General features: G+C 47.1%; 1 protein-coding gene across 2 annotated transcripts; it reads left to right on the top strand.

Moving 5' to 3' along the window:
- The first annotated feature begins 1406 nt into the window (after positions 1–1406).
- Positions 1407–13704, top strand: HEYL (hes related family bHLH transcription factor with YRPW motif like). Of its 2 annotated transcripts, XR_012155620.2 has the most exons (6): positions 1407–1991; positions 6430–6496; positions 7362–7445; positions 8777–8858; positions 10351–11222; positions 13159–13704. XR_012155620.2 is itself a non-coding variant. In XM_073317665.2 (5 exons), the coding sequence occupies exons 1-5, from the start codon at positions 1912–1914 to the stop codon at positions 11028–11030; spliced, it is 993 nt and encodes a 330-aa protein (XP_073173766.1). In that variant the 5' UTR covers positions 1407–1911; the 3' UTR covers positions 11031–13704. The 2 variants fall into 2 exon arrangements, 1 of the variants encoding a protein (XP_073173766.1); XM_073317665.2 differs by having other exon boundaries at positions 10351–13704.
- Positions 13705–17129: the final 3425 nt, after the last annotated feature.

Raw genomic sequence — 17129 nt, 5'->3', positions numbered from 1 at the left:
GTTGGGAATTTTTCCATAAAATGTTGTGGTTTTTTTCATCAGAAAATGCCAAATCATCAGAAATGAAGCGTTTTGCAGGTCAGTTGCAATGTATTGTTCTACTAAAAAAAAAAAAAGTTTTAAAATTGTTGACATGTTTCATTTTGACATTTTTAGAATGAAGCAGTCTGGCTTTCCAGTTTGAAACAGCTTCTTGTTTTCAAATTTAAGCTAAAATATAGTTTTAAAAAGGGGGGGGGGGTCAAAATTGAAAACACACCAGTTCAAAATTATTGAGGCAAAACATTTTGAATGACCCAAACTGTTTTTTTTTTTTCCCCCAGTGGCCAAAAATGTTTGAGATTTTGACTTTAGGTCCCAATTCAGGGTGGGAACAATTTCCAAAATATCAAAAACTTCCACGAGGGGGGAAAATAATCCCCCACCCAGCTCTGTGGAATGTGACACTGATCTGAGATGTACGCTGAGTAATTCTGGAGGAAAGGCCCCATTTGCAGGAAAGAAGGTAGAAATTAGTTGGCAGGTTTCTTTGCTTTAATAGCAGCTGCTTGGAAGCTGCTCAAGGATTTGAGAGGTTAGAGTGCGCAGGGTTAGAGGGCAGAGTGCAGGTGAGGTGGCCAAGAAGAGATGAAAAAAGCCATTTATCACAGGGGCCTGTGGTTTTTCACAAGAGAATACAAAGGGTAGGGAGCTAGGCTCTTAACTCCCAATGAGTGCAATGGAAATTAGGAACCTACGTACCTCCGAGGATCGGGGCCCCAGTGTCACGAAGGAAGAGCCGCAAGCCAAGAGAGGTGGGGCAGGGAGAGCGGGCTGGGAAGAATACCGGATCTGAACTGCAGCTAGATGGGGTTCGGAGTGTCTCAGCCCCAGAGTCGGCTGGAGCTCCAGTCCTGGGCACCTGACATGAGGGGTGGCCGGGTGATTCCCTGTTCTGTTCACTCCCTCTGGGGCACCTGGCCTTGGCCGGTCAGAGGACAGGAGACTGGGCTAGCTGGACCTTTGGTCTGACCCTGTCTGGCCCTTCTTATGTTCTTATGACCTGATTAGGACTGAAAGCACCAGCCCAGCCTCTGCCCTTTGAAAACCGCCCAGAGCTTAGGCCAAGCTGGTTTGCATCTGAATCCCAGGGCTCCGGACCCGCTGGAGCCCCGCCGACGGCTGTGCGTGAGGGGCGGGATGTTGATTTTTCCCTGCAACAAGCCAGGCCTTTATCAGGCCCATCGCTTTCCCACGGTTTTCTGTTGCCAGTGAGGTCACTGGTCCCTTTAAACCGCGGCGGGGACCAATCACCGAGGCGGGCAGGGGGGCGAGGGGAAGGGGGGGGGGCCGGGCCGGTTCACACGGGCTGCTCCTTTGACAGGAAGGCGGGGGCAGGGAGGGGAGTGGGAACCTGGGAAAGCCGGAGCAGCCGAGCGATCCGACACTGCGGGGCGAGGGACGTGCCGGGCAGAGCGAGACGGGGCCGGACGGGAGCGGGCGGAGGAGCTGCCCGTAGGCGTCGGGGGCGATTTCCTCTTCCCAGCCCGGCGGGGGCGCGGGGGGGGGGACTTGGGTCTCTTCCCTTCCTACAGCCAGAAGGGGAGCAGGGCCGCGGAGACGGGACCGATCGCACAGCGCCCGGCCAGGGTGGGACAGCTCCCAACTCCCCTTTCCACCCCCCCCGACGGACCCTATCCACCCCCGCGGGTGCGGGACAGCCATTCCCCCCCCATAGACCCCCGATCGCCCCCACGTGCGGGGAGGGTGCGGGATAGCCTCCCCCCCATAGACCCCCGATCGCCCCCACGTGCGGGGAGGGTGCGGGAGAGCCTCCCCCCCATAGACCCCCGATCGCCCCCACGTGCGGGACAACCCCCCCCATAGACCCCAACGTGCGGGGAGGCTGTTTGCCCGTCGCTGTCTCGGAGGATGAAGCGGCTGAGCGAGGAGAGCTGGTCGGGCTCGGAGTCGGACGGGACCATAGACGTGGGCAAAGAGGAGGAATACAGGTAAGGAGGGACAGGTCAGGGCACATGGGAGGGGCAGTGCGGGGGGGGGCTGGCATGGGGGTCAGGGTGCACTGGGGCAGGGAGGGCTGGAGCAATTTGCACAGTAGGGGGGCTGAGAGCCCCTGAACCAAACTGTAAACCCTGGAGATGATGGAAGCCACTTCCAGGGAGTGGGGGGCGGCCACCCCCCTAGTTCCAGCACCTATGCACCGGGGAGGTGGGTTTAGAGCCCAGCAGGGTCCTTCCAGCAGCTCCAGAGCCAAGCACTGGGAGTTCCCATCTCAGCCAGGCCACCCACTTGGGGCCACAGGCTGACCCGCCTCTGTGAACTTGGGCTAATCCCAGAATGGGCAGGGAGGGTGTGAGGATGATTTGTGCAATGCTCTGGGACTGGAAAGTGCGAATGACCAGGGTTAATCATCATCATAAACCTCACAGCTGGAAAGCAAGGGACAGAAACTCACCCCAGCCCCCAGTGAAGGGATAGTGAACTGCCAGCCTTGGAGGAAAGGCTAAGGCTAATGCAACTGATTTCCCACTCTCCCATCATGGCTAAGGGAAAGGAATAATCTCACCTTTTTTAACCCAAGCTCCTAGCTCCCCAAGAGACAGCTATGTATGCTCCCCCAATGCAAGGGCCAGTATCTATAATCTGCAGCGCTGTTTATCTGAAACCTCCCAAAGAATTTTGGATGAGTGAGTTTGTCCTGTACTAGACACTCTGCCCGTGGAGTCATAATGCACCCATTGCCCGGTTAGGCCAAGGTTCATTTGCTCTTTATTGAATGCGGGAGGGATTGTGGTTTTCCCGCGGTACGAGTTTTTTACATTGTACAAACCAAATAATGTTAGCAATGGACATTACCCATTGAGGGAGCTGAGTTTCAGCACCTGGGCTCCTCTCAGGCTCGAGCACTCTGCAGCTTGGGAAGACGGTTAAAGGAAAGGAGCTGGCCCTGTGCGATTTCCCCCTCTACGGTGCTATTTTAATTCTTTGCAAGGTCCCTGATCACTGCAGTTCTGTATGTTAAGGGAGCCTTGCTGCTGTTCCTCAAAGCACTGTGTTCCCACGCTGTGTCATCTGTTTGCCAGCAGCCCAGGCACTGCCCGTGGAAACAGACAGAGGAGGAATGTGCAAAGCACTCTGAAACTTGTTTTCTTCTCTGTCTTATGCATCAGTTGCATGTGAACACTCATGTCTACAGCCCAGTATCCCCCAGTGCACCCGTAGAAATAAACCCTTCGCTGCTTGATAGCTTGAATACAGAAATCACCCATGGCCTCATTCTGTGAGCATCTCTTGCTAGGTGCCTCAGCGGGATATGCTCAGATTCTCGCAGAATTAGGCCCTAAAGAACATTAGTACTTGCTGATATTAGCACTCAGCGTTACTCGGCACCGTACAGGCAACAGAGAGCAATTTACCCAACACATAACACACGTTAGTGGCGTTAGACAAATACATAGCACACATGCATCCAGCGGTAACACAACTATGGAGTGTATCCGTATATCATCCACCCTCCCAACGCACATGTCATATATCACATCACAGATCTATACAGCACAACGCCACAGTCTGTCTTACAACACACTGTTGGACATAACAGTACATAGTGGAACCGTCTCAATCATTTATGTCAGGGAACAACCATAGAGATAGGGTTGATCTCTGTTGCAATTGAAAATATGTATTTCCAAAGCAAGATGTAAAACATAACATTATGATTGTTATATAATTTATTATACTGTGGGTGGTGGGTAGGGGCCCCATTGTGTTTGTACAGCACCCAGCACGTAACGAAAGAACAGTTCCTGCCCTGACAAGTTTACAACCTAAGTAATGTACTAGTGTAAGAAATGTAGCAGGCAAAGAGAAACACCGCCAAGTGGGGAGTGTTGCCTAGAGCTTGGAGTAATTTGGGACAGTAAGTCAGGAGTTTGGGGTTTGATTCCCGACTCCACCACTGATTTGCTGTGTGACTTTGGGGATAAACTGCTGGCATTGCAAAGCATAATTAACTCGGGTTTGTAAACGGCAGAGATCCTGAGCTGAAGGTTGGTACAGATTGAAAGTGATTATTTTTGTTTATTAAATAGCCAGCTGAACAATACTACAAATGACAAAGTCAGACAACAAGAAATGTATCAGTCATAGTCCTCCAGAAACTTAGACCAAATCGCCTTAAATTCCTCAGTCAAATGGAAGAAACCCTTTTGAAGTAAGCCAAATCCATCCGTCCAGTGTCTGGAACTGCAGTTTGCAAAGAGCAATGCATTCAAACAAAATGGGACTTTCTACTTTCCTACAAATGGAGGTTCAGGGTATTCAAACTGACTGTTAGTGAGTTCTATTGGACACATACACCACACACCCATACTGCACATCAAATCACATCCCTGTACCATATATACACACACAATCCCACATACAACAGTACAAATAAGAGTAAATACTCCTTGCTGTGAGCACATGCAAATGCTCTCCCATGTCCACTCTCTCACCATGCACACACACAAACAGAGTATACACATAGACACAGGGAAAACACGCAGCAGGCATGGAAAGACTACAAAAAATGGGGTATATGAGATGGTACTTAAGGTAAGAGTTTGTCATTGTGTGTGATTTATGTGAAACATTGTTACTCGTACTGAGAGATCAACAAATCCATGTCCAGTAGCCTTTTGACGACATTCATTGTGTTAATCAATAACATATAACAGACGCACCATGTGAAGGTTGCCCTCTTGCCCCGGCTCACTAATGTGGACTTGGTTATTTGAATGTTACTAATCACTTCTCTTGCCATATGGAAGAAGAATTATAGTGAATCAACTTCTGGAAACCCCCCACCTTGTGCCTAACAAAATGTACTTTTAATGGACCGTGCTCATTCTAGGTTTTGGCCTGTTATGCAGAACACACTCTGCCTACAGAGATTTATTTAACAGGTTCTGCCATTAAAATGCTCTGTCAAACTGAAAAATATTGTGGTTTGATGGAGTGAACCCAAACCCCTTTCCAGACGTATATTTCTTATTTGCTCTTCAGGTCCCTTGGGATGTCTGTACTGGAGAATGTTGTAAACTGTGTTTAGATTTTATCATCTTTGCTTCAAATGTCTCAAGAGGCAGGAACAGTCCAGCAGTTGGTCAGTTTCAGGAGCTGGGGTTGAGAGAAAAGTCTCCCAAGGACCACGGGAGATAAGTCAAGCAGAGGACTTTTGTAGCTTCTCTCTCAAACATACACATGGGTTCCACATCTGTGAAGTCCCCCATCTTCTAACTGTCTGTCCCTCTAAAGGATATGCTTCCTTTGAAATCCAAACGTACCTATGTCCCATGCAAAGCTGCTCTTATCCTGCATTTATTTTCCTGCATTATACAGCAGAATTGTAACAGTGAGATGATGAAAATGTTGTTTATATTAAAGATTTGACCTCCCCTTGTATTGTGCTTCCTGCACCATTACTTTGGGTCTTTTGTCTCACCTTTGGGTCTCAGCTGATGAAAGGTCTGAAGAGCAGTCTCCCCTAGTTTTTCCCATTCTAGATCTCTTTTTCCGGGGCTTCTACACTGCAGCTTGTGACATCTGGTTGGGGACAACAGCGCCTTCAGGGACTGTCTATTGGCAGGCAGTGATCACTGTGCTGAGTAATGTAACGAGGCATTTTCTACCTACTTCCGCCTTCACAGCTGAGCTCCATCTCTATGGTGCTCCAGTCCCTCTAATTATGGGGAGCAACTGGTTTTGTCCGTTTAAAAGTTTACCTTTCAGCTGTTTGCTGTGTAACCAGATACTGCCCTGGGGAATCCAGGATAACTTTATGTCTGTCACAGGAGAAGCAAACATGCAGCTGCAAGAAGTGTTCTTCTCAGGGAAATAATTGCATGATCCAGGAAAGCTCTGACCAACCACATAAATGCTGTCACCAGGCCTGATCCTGAGGCATGAGTTCCCTGACTCCTCCTTACATCAGTGGGAGTTGTGGGTGCTCGGATCCATTATCACAATGATGGTATAAAATGCTGCAGGTTTATAAAAGAGATCTGAAATCTGGAAGAACAGAGAAAACCAGGGACTCTAAAGATCAGATCTTTGCTTTTGCAACAAGTCAGGAAGATGCTGTCTATTTTGATACCAAAAGACAATATATGCCTCTTAGCAGAACGGCCTGCCAGAAATCTCTTGCAGTCTGATGGGCATTTTCAGGGAGGAGAGATCCCAAGTCCCACCCAGCTCCCCTTGCCACCTCCCACTTTACTTAGCTCTAAGTAGACTGTGCTTAAAATGGTACAGAAATCTCAAGACTCCCTTCTAGGTGGGAAATCCCATGTGGAGAGTGGGTGTAAAGTCTGTGTGTGTGGTTAACAAATAGACAGCAGCTGAAACACCTCCCCACTCCCTTTTTTTCTTCTTCTTCTTTCTATACAGCCAAGTATCCAGGGCTGTTTCTCCCACCACCACATCTCAGATACAAGCCAGGAAGAAGCGGAGAGGGGTGAGTAGCATTTATGCTACAAAACCTAACAGCCATATTGTGCCCGTCAGTGGCATGCACAGATTGAGGACATGTGAATGCTGTAAGGTTTTTAATGCTCATTACCGAGTAAGCTATAGTTCAGCAAAGAAATGGGCCGTTGTAACCCTTCTGTCTCATGGATCTCTATTGTTAACGAAGGTGAGCTCCATATCCCAAGGGAGAAGCAGTGTTAGAACAGTATAGGAAAGAGGCTTCTATTTCCAACTCTACAACACCAGAGATGGGCTCTTCTGGGGGCTGGGCTCTTCTGGGGCCTGGAGAGGCTCCAGGCATAACTTAGCTTTGGTGGCCTAAGTCACAGCATCCTCCCTGAGCTGCCCTCTGGACCCTGCACTGGCTGGAATCTCCCTAGGGCTGCATGATGCTGCCCTGTGTCTAGCACGTCCCTTGTGATGGGGTCCTCTGAAGGTACAGCTTTTCCTCCACCCTGCCTTCACTGGAGAAAGTGTCCTCAGTGGCAACTGGGGCTTGTCGGGCATGTTAATGCTGCTCTGGCCCTTTTATCCACCCTATAGGGGTTGGGATCCCACCCCAAGTGTTGTTGGGCAAGTCATTTAACTCCCCCCACCCCCATGCCTCAGTTTCTCCATTGGTAACACTGATTTATTTCATTTAATGAAAAGTGCCTATCTAAAATTGTAGATATTAAAAATGGGGGACAATCTGTACCCCATGGAGGGCTATGAGGCTCCATTAACCAGTGCTTGTTAAAGAATTTGAGATCCCTAGATGGAAGGCATTCTAGAAATGGGAGGTATATGTCTAAAAATGATTATGGGATATGGGGCCCAGCTACGCTCCTCTGAATGGAATTATTTTGTAGATCATTGAGAAACGGCGCCGTGACCGTATTAACAGCAGCCTGTCTGAACTGCGGCGTTTAGTCCCCACTGCCTTTGAGAAGCAGGTACGTGAAGAATGTTAGACGTGACCATTTTCCCCCCAGGGGCTTATAGTTTTAAGAAAGGCAATGGTGTCCCTAGCTTCTGTCTGCCAGAATCTGGGAATGAGCAACAGGGGATGGATCACTTGATGATGGCCTGTTCTGTTCACTCCCTCTGGGGCACCTGGCATTGGCCAGAGTCAGAAGACAGGATACTGGGCTAGATGGACCCTTGATTTGGCCCAGTAGGGCCATTCTTTTATGTTCTTATGTTAAAGAAAAGACCTTCTGGTGCTTATGAACAAACATTCAGAGAGGGGTCATATCAGCAGAGTAAATTATCTTCAGGCAGCCCAAATCAGGGTTGTGGTTCAATGGTTGGGAGGCATCTTGCTTTTACAGCCATTTCATCCTAGGCATTAATTTAATTAGCTCTCATTAGCTGAGCAGGGTTTGGGTTGGACAGCAGTCAGAGCTTGGGTAGGAGATCTGAGGACCACCAGCTGGTGCTGCAGAAAGAGATGCTGGTGATGGAGTAGGCAGCATTCCTCTCTCTGAGTCGCCAATGCTGCCCTAATGCTTAAGCAGCTGCTGTCTTCTGGATGAGATCTAAAAACAAGGTCCTACCCATTCTCTGTGAAAAGATCTCCTGAAATCCAAGTCACATGTCCGGCATATGTGATTGTTGTTTCTTTTTGTCCCCTGTTAACATCTGTTTATCTAAAGGCCCCAAACCTCTCAGGGTACTTTTCCCAGTTGGGGTGCTAAACCCAAGAGTCGTGCTCAGATTGTAACTTGGGTAATGCCATTCTGTTTACCTAAATTCCTTCTGCAACTACATTTGGAGATGTTATTCTTCACTGGTCCAGCTCCAAAGTGTTACGTAATGTCAACGGCGCACAATGACTGCTGCATTCCACCCCAGAGGTGTCTGCATTTCACTGATGGGTAATTGTTAAATACAGTCTGTAGATCCTGTTAGGATTCTTCAGGGTTGAAAACCCCATAAACGCTCTAAATTATTATCACTCAGAGGATAAGTAGGTGGTAAAATAGGGTGGTAATAAATCTTCCAGGAAACCTTATGGAGAATAAAAGACATTTAGCTGCAGCAGGGACGAACGGAAACAGAGATTTTCAGTTTGCCTCACAGCATCTTTTGAGGGGAGATCCATTTTCCTTACCACTTGATTCGAGATGAGTCTGAATCCAAACCCTGAATCTGTTCATCTGCCCATTTCTGGAAAGTTCAGGTCCCCTTGCTGATGGCTCCCTTAATGAGATGGAATCCTAGATTTTAAAACAGTGGATTGATAGTCTCTCTTTCTCTGCCCCTCCCTGCTTTCAATACACAGGGCTCCTCCAAGCTGGAGAAGGCAGAGATCCTGCAAATGACAGTGGACCATTTAAAAATGCTTCATGCCACTGGAGGAACAGGTGAGAACCGCTTCTGTAAACGTGTGTACTGAGGGTGAAATCCTGGCTGTATTAAAAGCAATGGCAAGACTCCCACTGATCTCCCCTAGGGGGACAGGATTTCTTTTGAGGGGAGGAAAATTCACCCTTGACTCTGAGAGCAGCGTCCCATTCTTATTGTCCGTTGTTTACTCCAGAAATCATTAACACGAAGGTTATAGAAATTATTTGGTGTTTGCTTTTGAAAGGAAGCGGCTCTCCCATGGGGAGACTTTCCACTTCCAGTGCTACTATTTGTTCTCCTGCATATGGGTCAGGGTCTCACATTTAGGCCTTGGCAGACTGAGGTGTGCCATATGGTGTGTCCCGTGTTACCACAGAAAAGGCAGCCAACTCCCAGAACAACGACAGCTATGCACACAGACCCGGGCAAGGCTACACACTTAGTCATGCTTGCAAATGGATCTGGCTTCCAAACCAAAGTCTGCCTCCTCCACATCCCATTGGGATACATTTCCTGGCACTGCCTGGAGTCTGGTTAGTGACTCGGCATAGAAACATGCCTTTTTCCACCCCCCCATCTAACAGTTTGTAACACACAAGGGGATACACGTCGTCCGCAAGAGCAAAGTTCCCATTCTCCGCTTGCCCAGTGACTCTGGCGGGGATCTCAGTTTCAACACAGTAAACCTCTGACTCGATTAAAACACAGTTCTGTCTCGCTGGGTAGATGGGACTAGACTGTGGACTTTAGCAGAGTTACATCATGGTCTAGGAACATTGTTTAAATACTCAGCTTGACTATGCTACAAGGCTGAAACATGGTGTCAACAGGGTCCCCAAAATGTGAAGTGGTGCAGTATTTTGTCCATGCTGGTTGCACTCTCTGGTTTATTGCCCATCCTCTCGGGAAGCCCAAGAAGGAAAGAGACTGAAGGAACAATTGGTAGTTTTATTGTGCCTCATTGATCGTCTCCACAATCCAAGGCTTTGGGCCCTCTAGAGCCAATAGTCTTAGGTCTGAGACTGTCTCGTATCCTCCAGTTGGACATCTGTTTAAATAAAATATGAGTAACAGAGTCAAACAGTTGTCTCTAAATGCAGGGAGGGGCCATTAAGCTGTCCATTGCGAAGTAGACACCACACAACCTGCTGGTCTAGGAATGGCCATACCAGAAGAGACTCAGCTAGTCCAGAATATTGCCTCCAGTAGCAGCCAGTGACAGAATTAAAAGGAAATTACTTCCTGATCCTGGCTGGTGATCAGTTTATGCCCTGAACCAAGAACATTGATGGCCCTGATCATTTTATCCTAGCTAGAGTAACTGCAGATGCTAGTCTTATTCATGTAAACATCAAATTCTTTTTTCAAGCTCACCCGGCTATTTGCTTCAATAATATCATGGGGCGCCAAATTCCTCAGGTTAAATGCGCAATTACGTTAAAATTTGTAGTGAAATCAGTTGTCTGTGCTCTTGGTGGACATGCTGCTATATATGTCTTTTTCTCCCAGGGTTCTTAGATGCCCGAGCCCTGGCTGTGGATTACAGGAGTATCGGCTTCCGTGAATGCCTCACTGAAGTTGTCAGATACCTTGGTATCCTTGAGGGACAAAACGGTGCTGATCCTATCCGGCTACGACTCCTCTCCCACCTGAATAATTATGTTGCTGAAATGGAGCCTTCGCCTATGGCCACTTCCCTTCTGCCCTTTCAGATGTGGCCCTGGTCATTCCTCCACAATTCCACAGCCCCCGCCAATCAAGTACTAATACCCAGGAGGGAGGTTGTCCCGGGTCTAGCTGTCTTGACTGCTTCCCCCCTGGCTTATCCAAGTACCACCATGAGAAGGGCTCCCGTTCGCCGAATTCCTAGTGCCATCATGCCAGCCCGCCGAAACTTCCTGTCCAATAGGATGGCCTCTTCGTCCCGGAGGGCTAGACCCACAGTGACATCAACAACCCCATGTGCCATGTCCAGTGTGCCATCAGCAAGTGGTGCCCTGAGAGATGCCACCTCTAGGAGCAGCCAGATTGCAACGTTCCTGCTCTCCTCCACCTCTCCTGGAGTTCCCATACCACCTGCTTCTTACACAGCTCCTCCTGCTTTGAATGATTCTCCCCAGGGGCCAGGGACCAGAGGTGGAACTTCCAGACTCTGCCGCTCCTGGGCTACTGAAATTGGGGCTTTCTGATCCCTCCCTGACAAAATCCTAATGGAGACAAAAATCATCAGCAGCCACTGCTCAGAAAGCATGCTTCGATGAACAGCTTCTTTCCTGCTTTGCAGAAATAAAGGATCCTCTCCTCACCTTGCCATCCCTTCTTATTCCTCACGTCATCTTCCCTCCCTCCCCATCACACTGTCTCCCTCTTTTCCATTTCAGGTTTGCAGATTTTTTGTTGAACTGAATGTATTTGTCTGTGTACAGCTCCACTAAAGGTTATGGGTGAGGTTTATACACAGATCCTAATTCAGACCTTTCCCTTCTCCAGCCCAGGCCCTGGTAGAGCTGACTGTTGCAGTCTGAAAAATGTACACCAGCCTTGGCACTGATTTGACTTTGCTGGAGACACAGAGCTCCCAAGCAGTGACACTTTCTAACACTTGTATGCAGTGGTGTTGTAGCCATGAAGGTCCCAGAATGTTAGCAAGACAAGATGGGGGAGGAAATATCTTTTATTGGACCAACTTCTGTTGGTGACCAAGACAAGCTTTCCATCTTATACAGAGCTCTTCCTCAGGCCAGCCCTGAAGAAGAATTCTGTGTCAGCTCGAAAGCTTGTCTCTCTCACCAACAGAAGTTGGTCCAATAAAAGATATTCCCTCCTGCACCTTGACTTTCAAACATTGACTTCCTCCTAGCTTCAGCATGTTGTTTGACACGATCTAAGTGAGGTGAGACATGTTGGCGAGTAATAGAGACAATCTACCACACGCACACAAACTGTCCTTTGATAACTGAACCCAACCCCCATCAGGATTGCCGTAAACAGTCAGGACACTTGGGAGGTTCCTCTCCGTTGGCCAGCCCCATTCTGTTGATCTCTAAAAATGGAGAGCTTGACATTATGCGTAACAAGCTGATTCAAAACCACAGAACCCTGAGGGACGACTTGGTTGAAAACGTAACAGTTCCCCATCTCCCTCTGAACTGACACCCTGTGATACCCAGTATGCATTCCTGCTGCAAAGAATTATCCCAGCACAGGACTTCCTGTACTTAAGACCTCAATACTATGTGCAGTCCACATTTTCATTTCCCGTGGCTCGGCTTTTACCTAAAACCAGGGCCTTCCCAAGTGTCACTAGTGAACTTGATTTACGGAAACATTTGCCTGATCCTGTGCTTAGATCAATGCAGTTATCAGAATGTTTTCAGGAGGGAGTATCAGACATTACTGTGCAAAATGCCTTTGCCAGCTGCTGTTTGGGATTCCCTATGTAGATAATTCAGATGTCTGTGAGAGAGACAGACCTTGCTCATCCAGTGAAGCATTACAGAGTAAGGGAGCAGGTTTCCGAAGTGACACCTGTCATGGAGGGGAGGACTTGGGAGCTGAACTACGAGGAAAAAGGATACCCTTCCTTCTCTCTTCCCCTCTTCAGCCATCAATCCTCCCTCCCCATATGAAAATACATTACCATAAAGGGAAGAGTGGAAGAAAGCATCCTTTACCCCAGGCTCCTCCTTTGTTTTCACCAACTTCCAGATCCTTAATTAAATTTTCTAGCCTGTTCCGCCAGGCCCACCTCTACCCTTTTTCTTTATCGCCATGTTCTCTGCATGGACTTGATCCCAAACCCACTGAAGTCAATGGCAGTCTTTCCACTGACTTCATGGGCTTTTGACCAGCCCCTAGAATGTCCTCTGTCTCTTGAAAGCTTTCTCTGCCTTTGTCTTCTCTCTGTGCGATCCTATATAAATGCCAAGGATGATGATTATTATTTGGTTCCTACTGCAATCAGCTGAGAAGTGGCAGTAGTAAGAGAGTGCTCAGAAGTTGCCCGAATGGGTGTAGGAAATGCTGTTTATATAAAACAGAAGCATAGGAAGGGCAGTTGGTGTGATCTGGTGACCAGATGGCCATGGAGTCTATGAGAACCAGGGCCTGTTTCCACAGAAGGGGTTGGGAGACTAGAACTGTTCCTCCCAACCAAGACATCTGGCCACCCTAGCCACAGGCTGTCTATTGCCCCGGTGCACTTCTCTTGGCATTATTATTTTATATAACATATAAGAAGGCAGTATACCTCCACTTAAACCAACGCAAGACCCCTCTTCCCTGAACCTGTGTTTTTATTTTCTTGGATTTATGCAGAAGCTGGCATTGGTCCAGTTGAATACCCTCTAATTGCATCAACGTGACCCTTGCCTGAGTCAGTGGTGCCATGCCAGGAAGGGCAAAGCAGAGAAAGGAACAAAGGGGGAACAGTGAGTAGTGTCTTTTTATGTAACAGACCCTCCCCATCCCAGACGTCAAGCAAGTGGCCAGTTGTGTATTGAACTGGTGGCTCAGCAGTGGCATTGATACAGCTGTGTATCTGACATACGTATGTTAAATGTATATGGGTCAGACAGACTTGTTTTGGAAGTGAGTCCCTCCTGATTGCTCTCAATACACATAAATGCCCCTGGCCCCCGGTACTTGTCCTCACTCATTTCCTGAGGTGGCAGAGTCAATCGGGAATGCAATATTCCTTTATTCCAATATTCCAATATTCCGTTCGGAGAAGTTCCCTGTGGACTGGTTGTTCCTGGAGCTAGTCTGTGCCTTAGAGCCCACACTTTGCACTGCGCAGAGCTGTTAACATTGTGAGCTGTCAGACATCCAGCAAAAGGTGTCAAATAAAGTCTTCCAAACCCATGTCATGGTTGTGAAATGTGCTGTTGTGTCACAGTCTGTTTTGCTGGAGATGTCACATGAGATCCCTTTGCAACTCTTCAGTCAGCTTTGGACTTGAAGATGATTCCAAATTACTGAAAATAGTTGAGTTTTGCCACCTCACTTTTCCAGATCATTTATGAATATGATGAACAGTACAGGTCCCAGTACAGATTCTTGGAGAACCCCGCTATTTATCTCTCTCCATTGTGAAAACTGACTATTTATTCCTACACCTTGTCTTCTATCTTTTACCCAGTTACTGATCCATGAGAGGACCTTCCCTCTTAACCCATGACAGCTTACTTTGCTTGAGAGCCTTTGGTGAGGGATCTTGTCAAAGGCTTTCAGAAAATCTACGTACACTATATCCACTGGATCACCTTTGTCCACATGTTTGTTGATCCCCTCAAGGAGTTCTAGTAGATTGGTGAGGCATGATTTCCCTTTACAAAAACCATGTTGACTCTTCCCCAACAAATCATGTTCATCTATGTATCTGTTCTTTGCTGTAGTTTCAACCAATTTGCCCGGAACTGAAGTTAGGCTTACTGGCCTGTAATTGGATAGCCTCTGGAGCATTTTTAAAAAATTGGTGTCACATTAGCTATCCTCCAGTCATCTGGTACAGAAGCTGATTTAAATGATAGGTTACATATAACAGACAAGAGACAAGGTGAATGAGACAATATCTTTTATTGGACCAACTTCTGTTGGTGAGAGAGCCAAGCTTTTGAGCTACACAGAGCTCTTCCTCAAGACTGGGCAAGAGGAGACATTCGTTATATTGCAGATGCTCTGATTAGGGTTGCCAGTTTTGGTTGGAGGTTTCATCACATGACATAATCTTTAATTATAGATTCATCTTTAATTCCTGGAGACTCCAGGACAATCCTGGAGGGCTAGCAATCCTAGCTCTGATTGTAAGGAGTAACTACATTTATTTGCCAAAGTTTCCGTGCGTGAATAATTTTGCCCACCTATGTTCTCCCGTTTTAAATGGATGAAATGATCGTCCCCATCTCCTGACCCTTCTTCCAGTCAAATGCAGGAGGAAGCACTTCTGCTTTTAATATGATTCAGGTCTGCCCCCTAATGGTAAAGCCAAAAAGTTAATGAGAAATCCTGACTCAGGCTCAGAGGATACAATAAGACATAGAGTCTATGGCTACCACTGATGAAATGTGACCTTCCAGCATCCAACTGAAAATTCATATTAAAAAAATAGCCTACCTCTTACCATAGTGTACAGTGCCAGTACTTAATGAAAAGGAGGGTTTGTGGCACCTCAGAGACTAACCAATTTATTTGAGCATGAGCTTTCGTGAGCTACAGCTCACTTCAATAAATTGGTTAGTCTCTAAGGTGCCACAAGCCCTCCTTTTCTTTTTGCGAATACAGACTAACACGGCTGCTACTCTGAAACCTGTACATAATGAATTACTTTTCAGAATCATGACAAATAAATGACCTTGGAAGACCACAGGGCAAAGGGACTTGCACTGACCTGCCATCACTAGGAGCATACTCGGAGAATAAGGAATATTAAGAGAACATAATCAGAAACCTTTGCTCCAGCCACCTCTGAAGGCCTGAAGAGTGCAGATAGAGAAAGCTCTCTGGGATCCAGGCCCCACAGTCAGAGGGAGCCCGGAAGCATCTGGAATCAGCCAGATGATCTTCTGAGGTCCCTTCCAACTCTGATAGTCTATGAGTCTATGAGAGCAGTAGGATCCATTTGACTCACCAACTGTTTTGGGCACAGAAAGCAGAAGATGGATCTTGTGTGCCCTCCCCCCACCCGCATGTCAATTCACTTTGTGATATAACCTTCATGTATAAGGAGACAGCATGTGGGAGTCATGTGACTCCAACTTCATGGAAGGGGACACAAAGTTATAATGAATATGCATCTAGAATAATCTTAATATACTCAAGCCCAGGGATCTGGATGCTCAAACAGCTAAAGCAAATGCTGCATTCAGAATGGTTTCCAAGGTACCAAGACCACTGCAGCCCTAGTTTTTGAGGATGTCTGGGCCATTTAAAACTGTATTCTTTCAAGAAAGTTTAATCAGGAGCACTAAACTCTGGGCCAAATTTTTCAAATAGAAATTGCAGGTTGACAGTGTTCTGATCCAGAGCAGGCAGGTGGGCAGTGTACAAACCTCAGAGTGAACATAATGGCAAGTGGAAAGGAAACAGACAATAACATTGTGTCACGCTTTGTTACCCACTCCCAGGTGCCACCAGAGTCCAATGATCTTGTGAGGCGTTGGGAATCTGGCTGCTGAGTTGGGAGGACATGAGCTCCGAAGCAGAAAATGCCAGAGGGCTGGAAAGGAGTTACAACCAAAAAATATTGTAAAACAAGATATTTTATTAATCCATTGATTCCTTTTACTCTTCCACTGTAAATTATTTACCATAGTGGAAGGATAGTTTACCAATAAATAGAAACAACGATTGGTTTTATCGAGGATTAAAGAAAATTAAATGTGCTGTATAACTGAAAAGCCATATTATAACCGCAACAAGACCCTGAAGGATATGTTAGGTTCTCTTAACTTGCACATCATTAATGCCCTGATGTGTCTAACTCTTATACTAAAGAGTCTGCGTAATTATGGATCTCCAGAGCATTGATTCTAGTGAGTCTGGAGTTGGGGCATGTTTCAGCAGTTTTCTTCTCCATTCATTGCTGTTCAACCCTCACCCTTTTACTCACCTGGTGAATGGAGAATGACAACTGGCATCCATAGGGAGATGTTGAAGCACATTGGTCCTGCTCCAGGGCAACGTATGATGTGAACTGGCGTTTTCTTCAGGAACTAGCCCTTGTTCAAGGAAAAGTGATGTTCTAAATACTAGAAGGCAGATTGCTATGGGAACAACTCCAGCTACAGTCACTCCTGATCTCAGTGCTGTGAGGGTATCTCCGAAACCATAGCTAAGAGCCACGCACTTCCAGGGCAGTGAGATAGAATAGTCAGGTGCACATCCTGTCTTCAGGTGCATTTCACTGGCTGCTTTTCTTTCTCTGCTCCCCCTTTCTTCCTGACTCAGTTGGTTTCCTCCTTTTTCACCTCAGTTTCAATCCCATGACACTGTTCCTCTCCTGTGTTTCATCAGCTGCCTAGTAACCTTCTGTTCAATGATTGTCACAGCACCACAAAACATCTTCATTCCATTCCCTTCATGGACTGAAGAGAGACCCTCATCGCAGTCCTCCTCTGCACTGTTTGCAGGGGAGAGGACAAGAATCTCTCTCAAGTGCCATTAAAAATAATCACCCCATATTGACCCAGACTCATGTCCTTATGACCCATTCCCAACTGCCCCTTCCAATGGCCCAACCCCAACTGCCATGGAATCTTCTGGCTCCAACATTTCCATCTCTTCACTGG

This window comes from Lepidochelys kempii, chromosome 19 (genome assembly GCF_965140285.1).
Source record: "Lepidochelys kempii isolate rLepKem1 chromosome 19, rLepKem1.hap1, whole genome shotgun sequence".
In the NCBI taxonomy this organism is placed as follows: Eukaryota; Metazoa; Chordata; order Testudines; family Cheloniidae; genus Lepidochelys; species Lepidochelys kempii.
The sequence above is the reverse complement of the archived record's forward strand: the minus strand, read 5'-3'. Positions and strand labels throughout refer to the sequence as shown.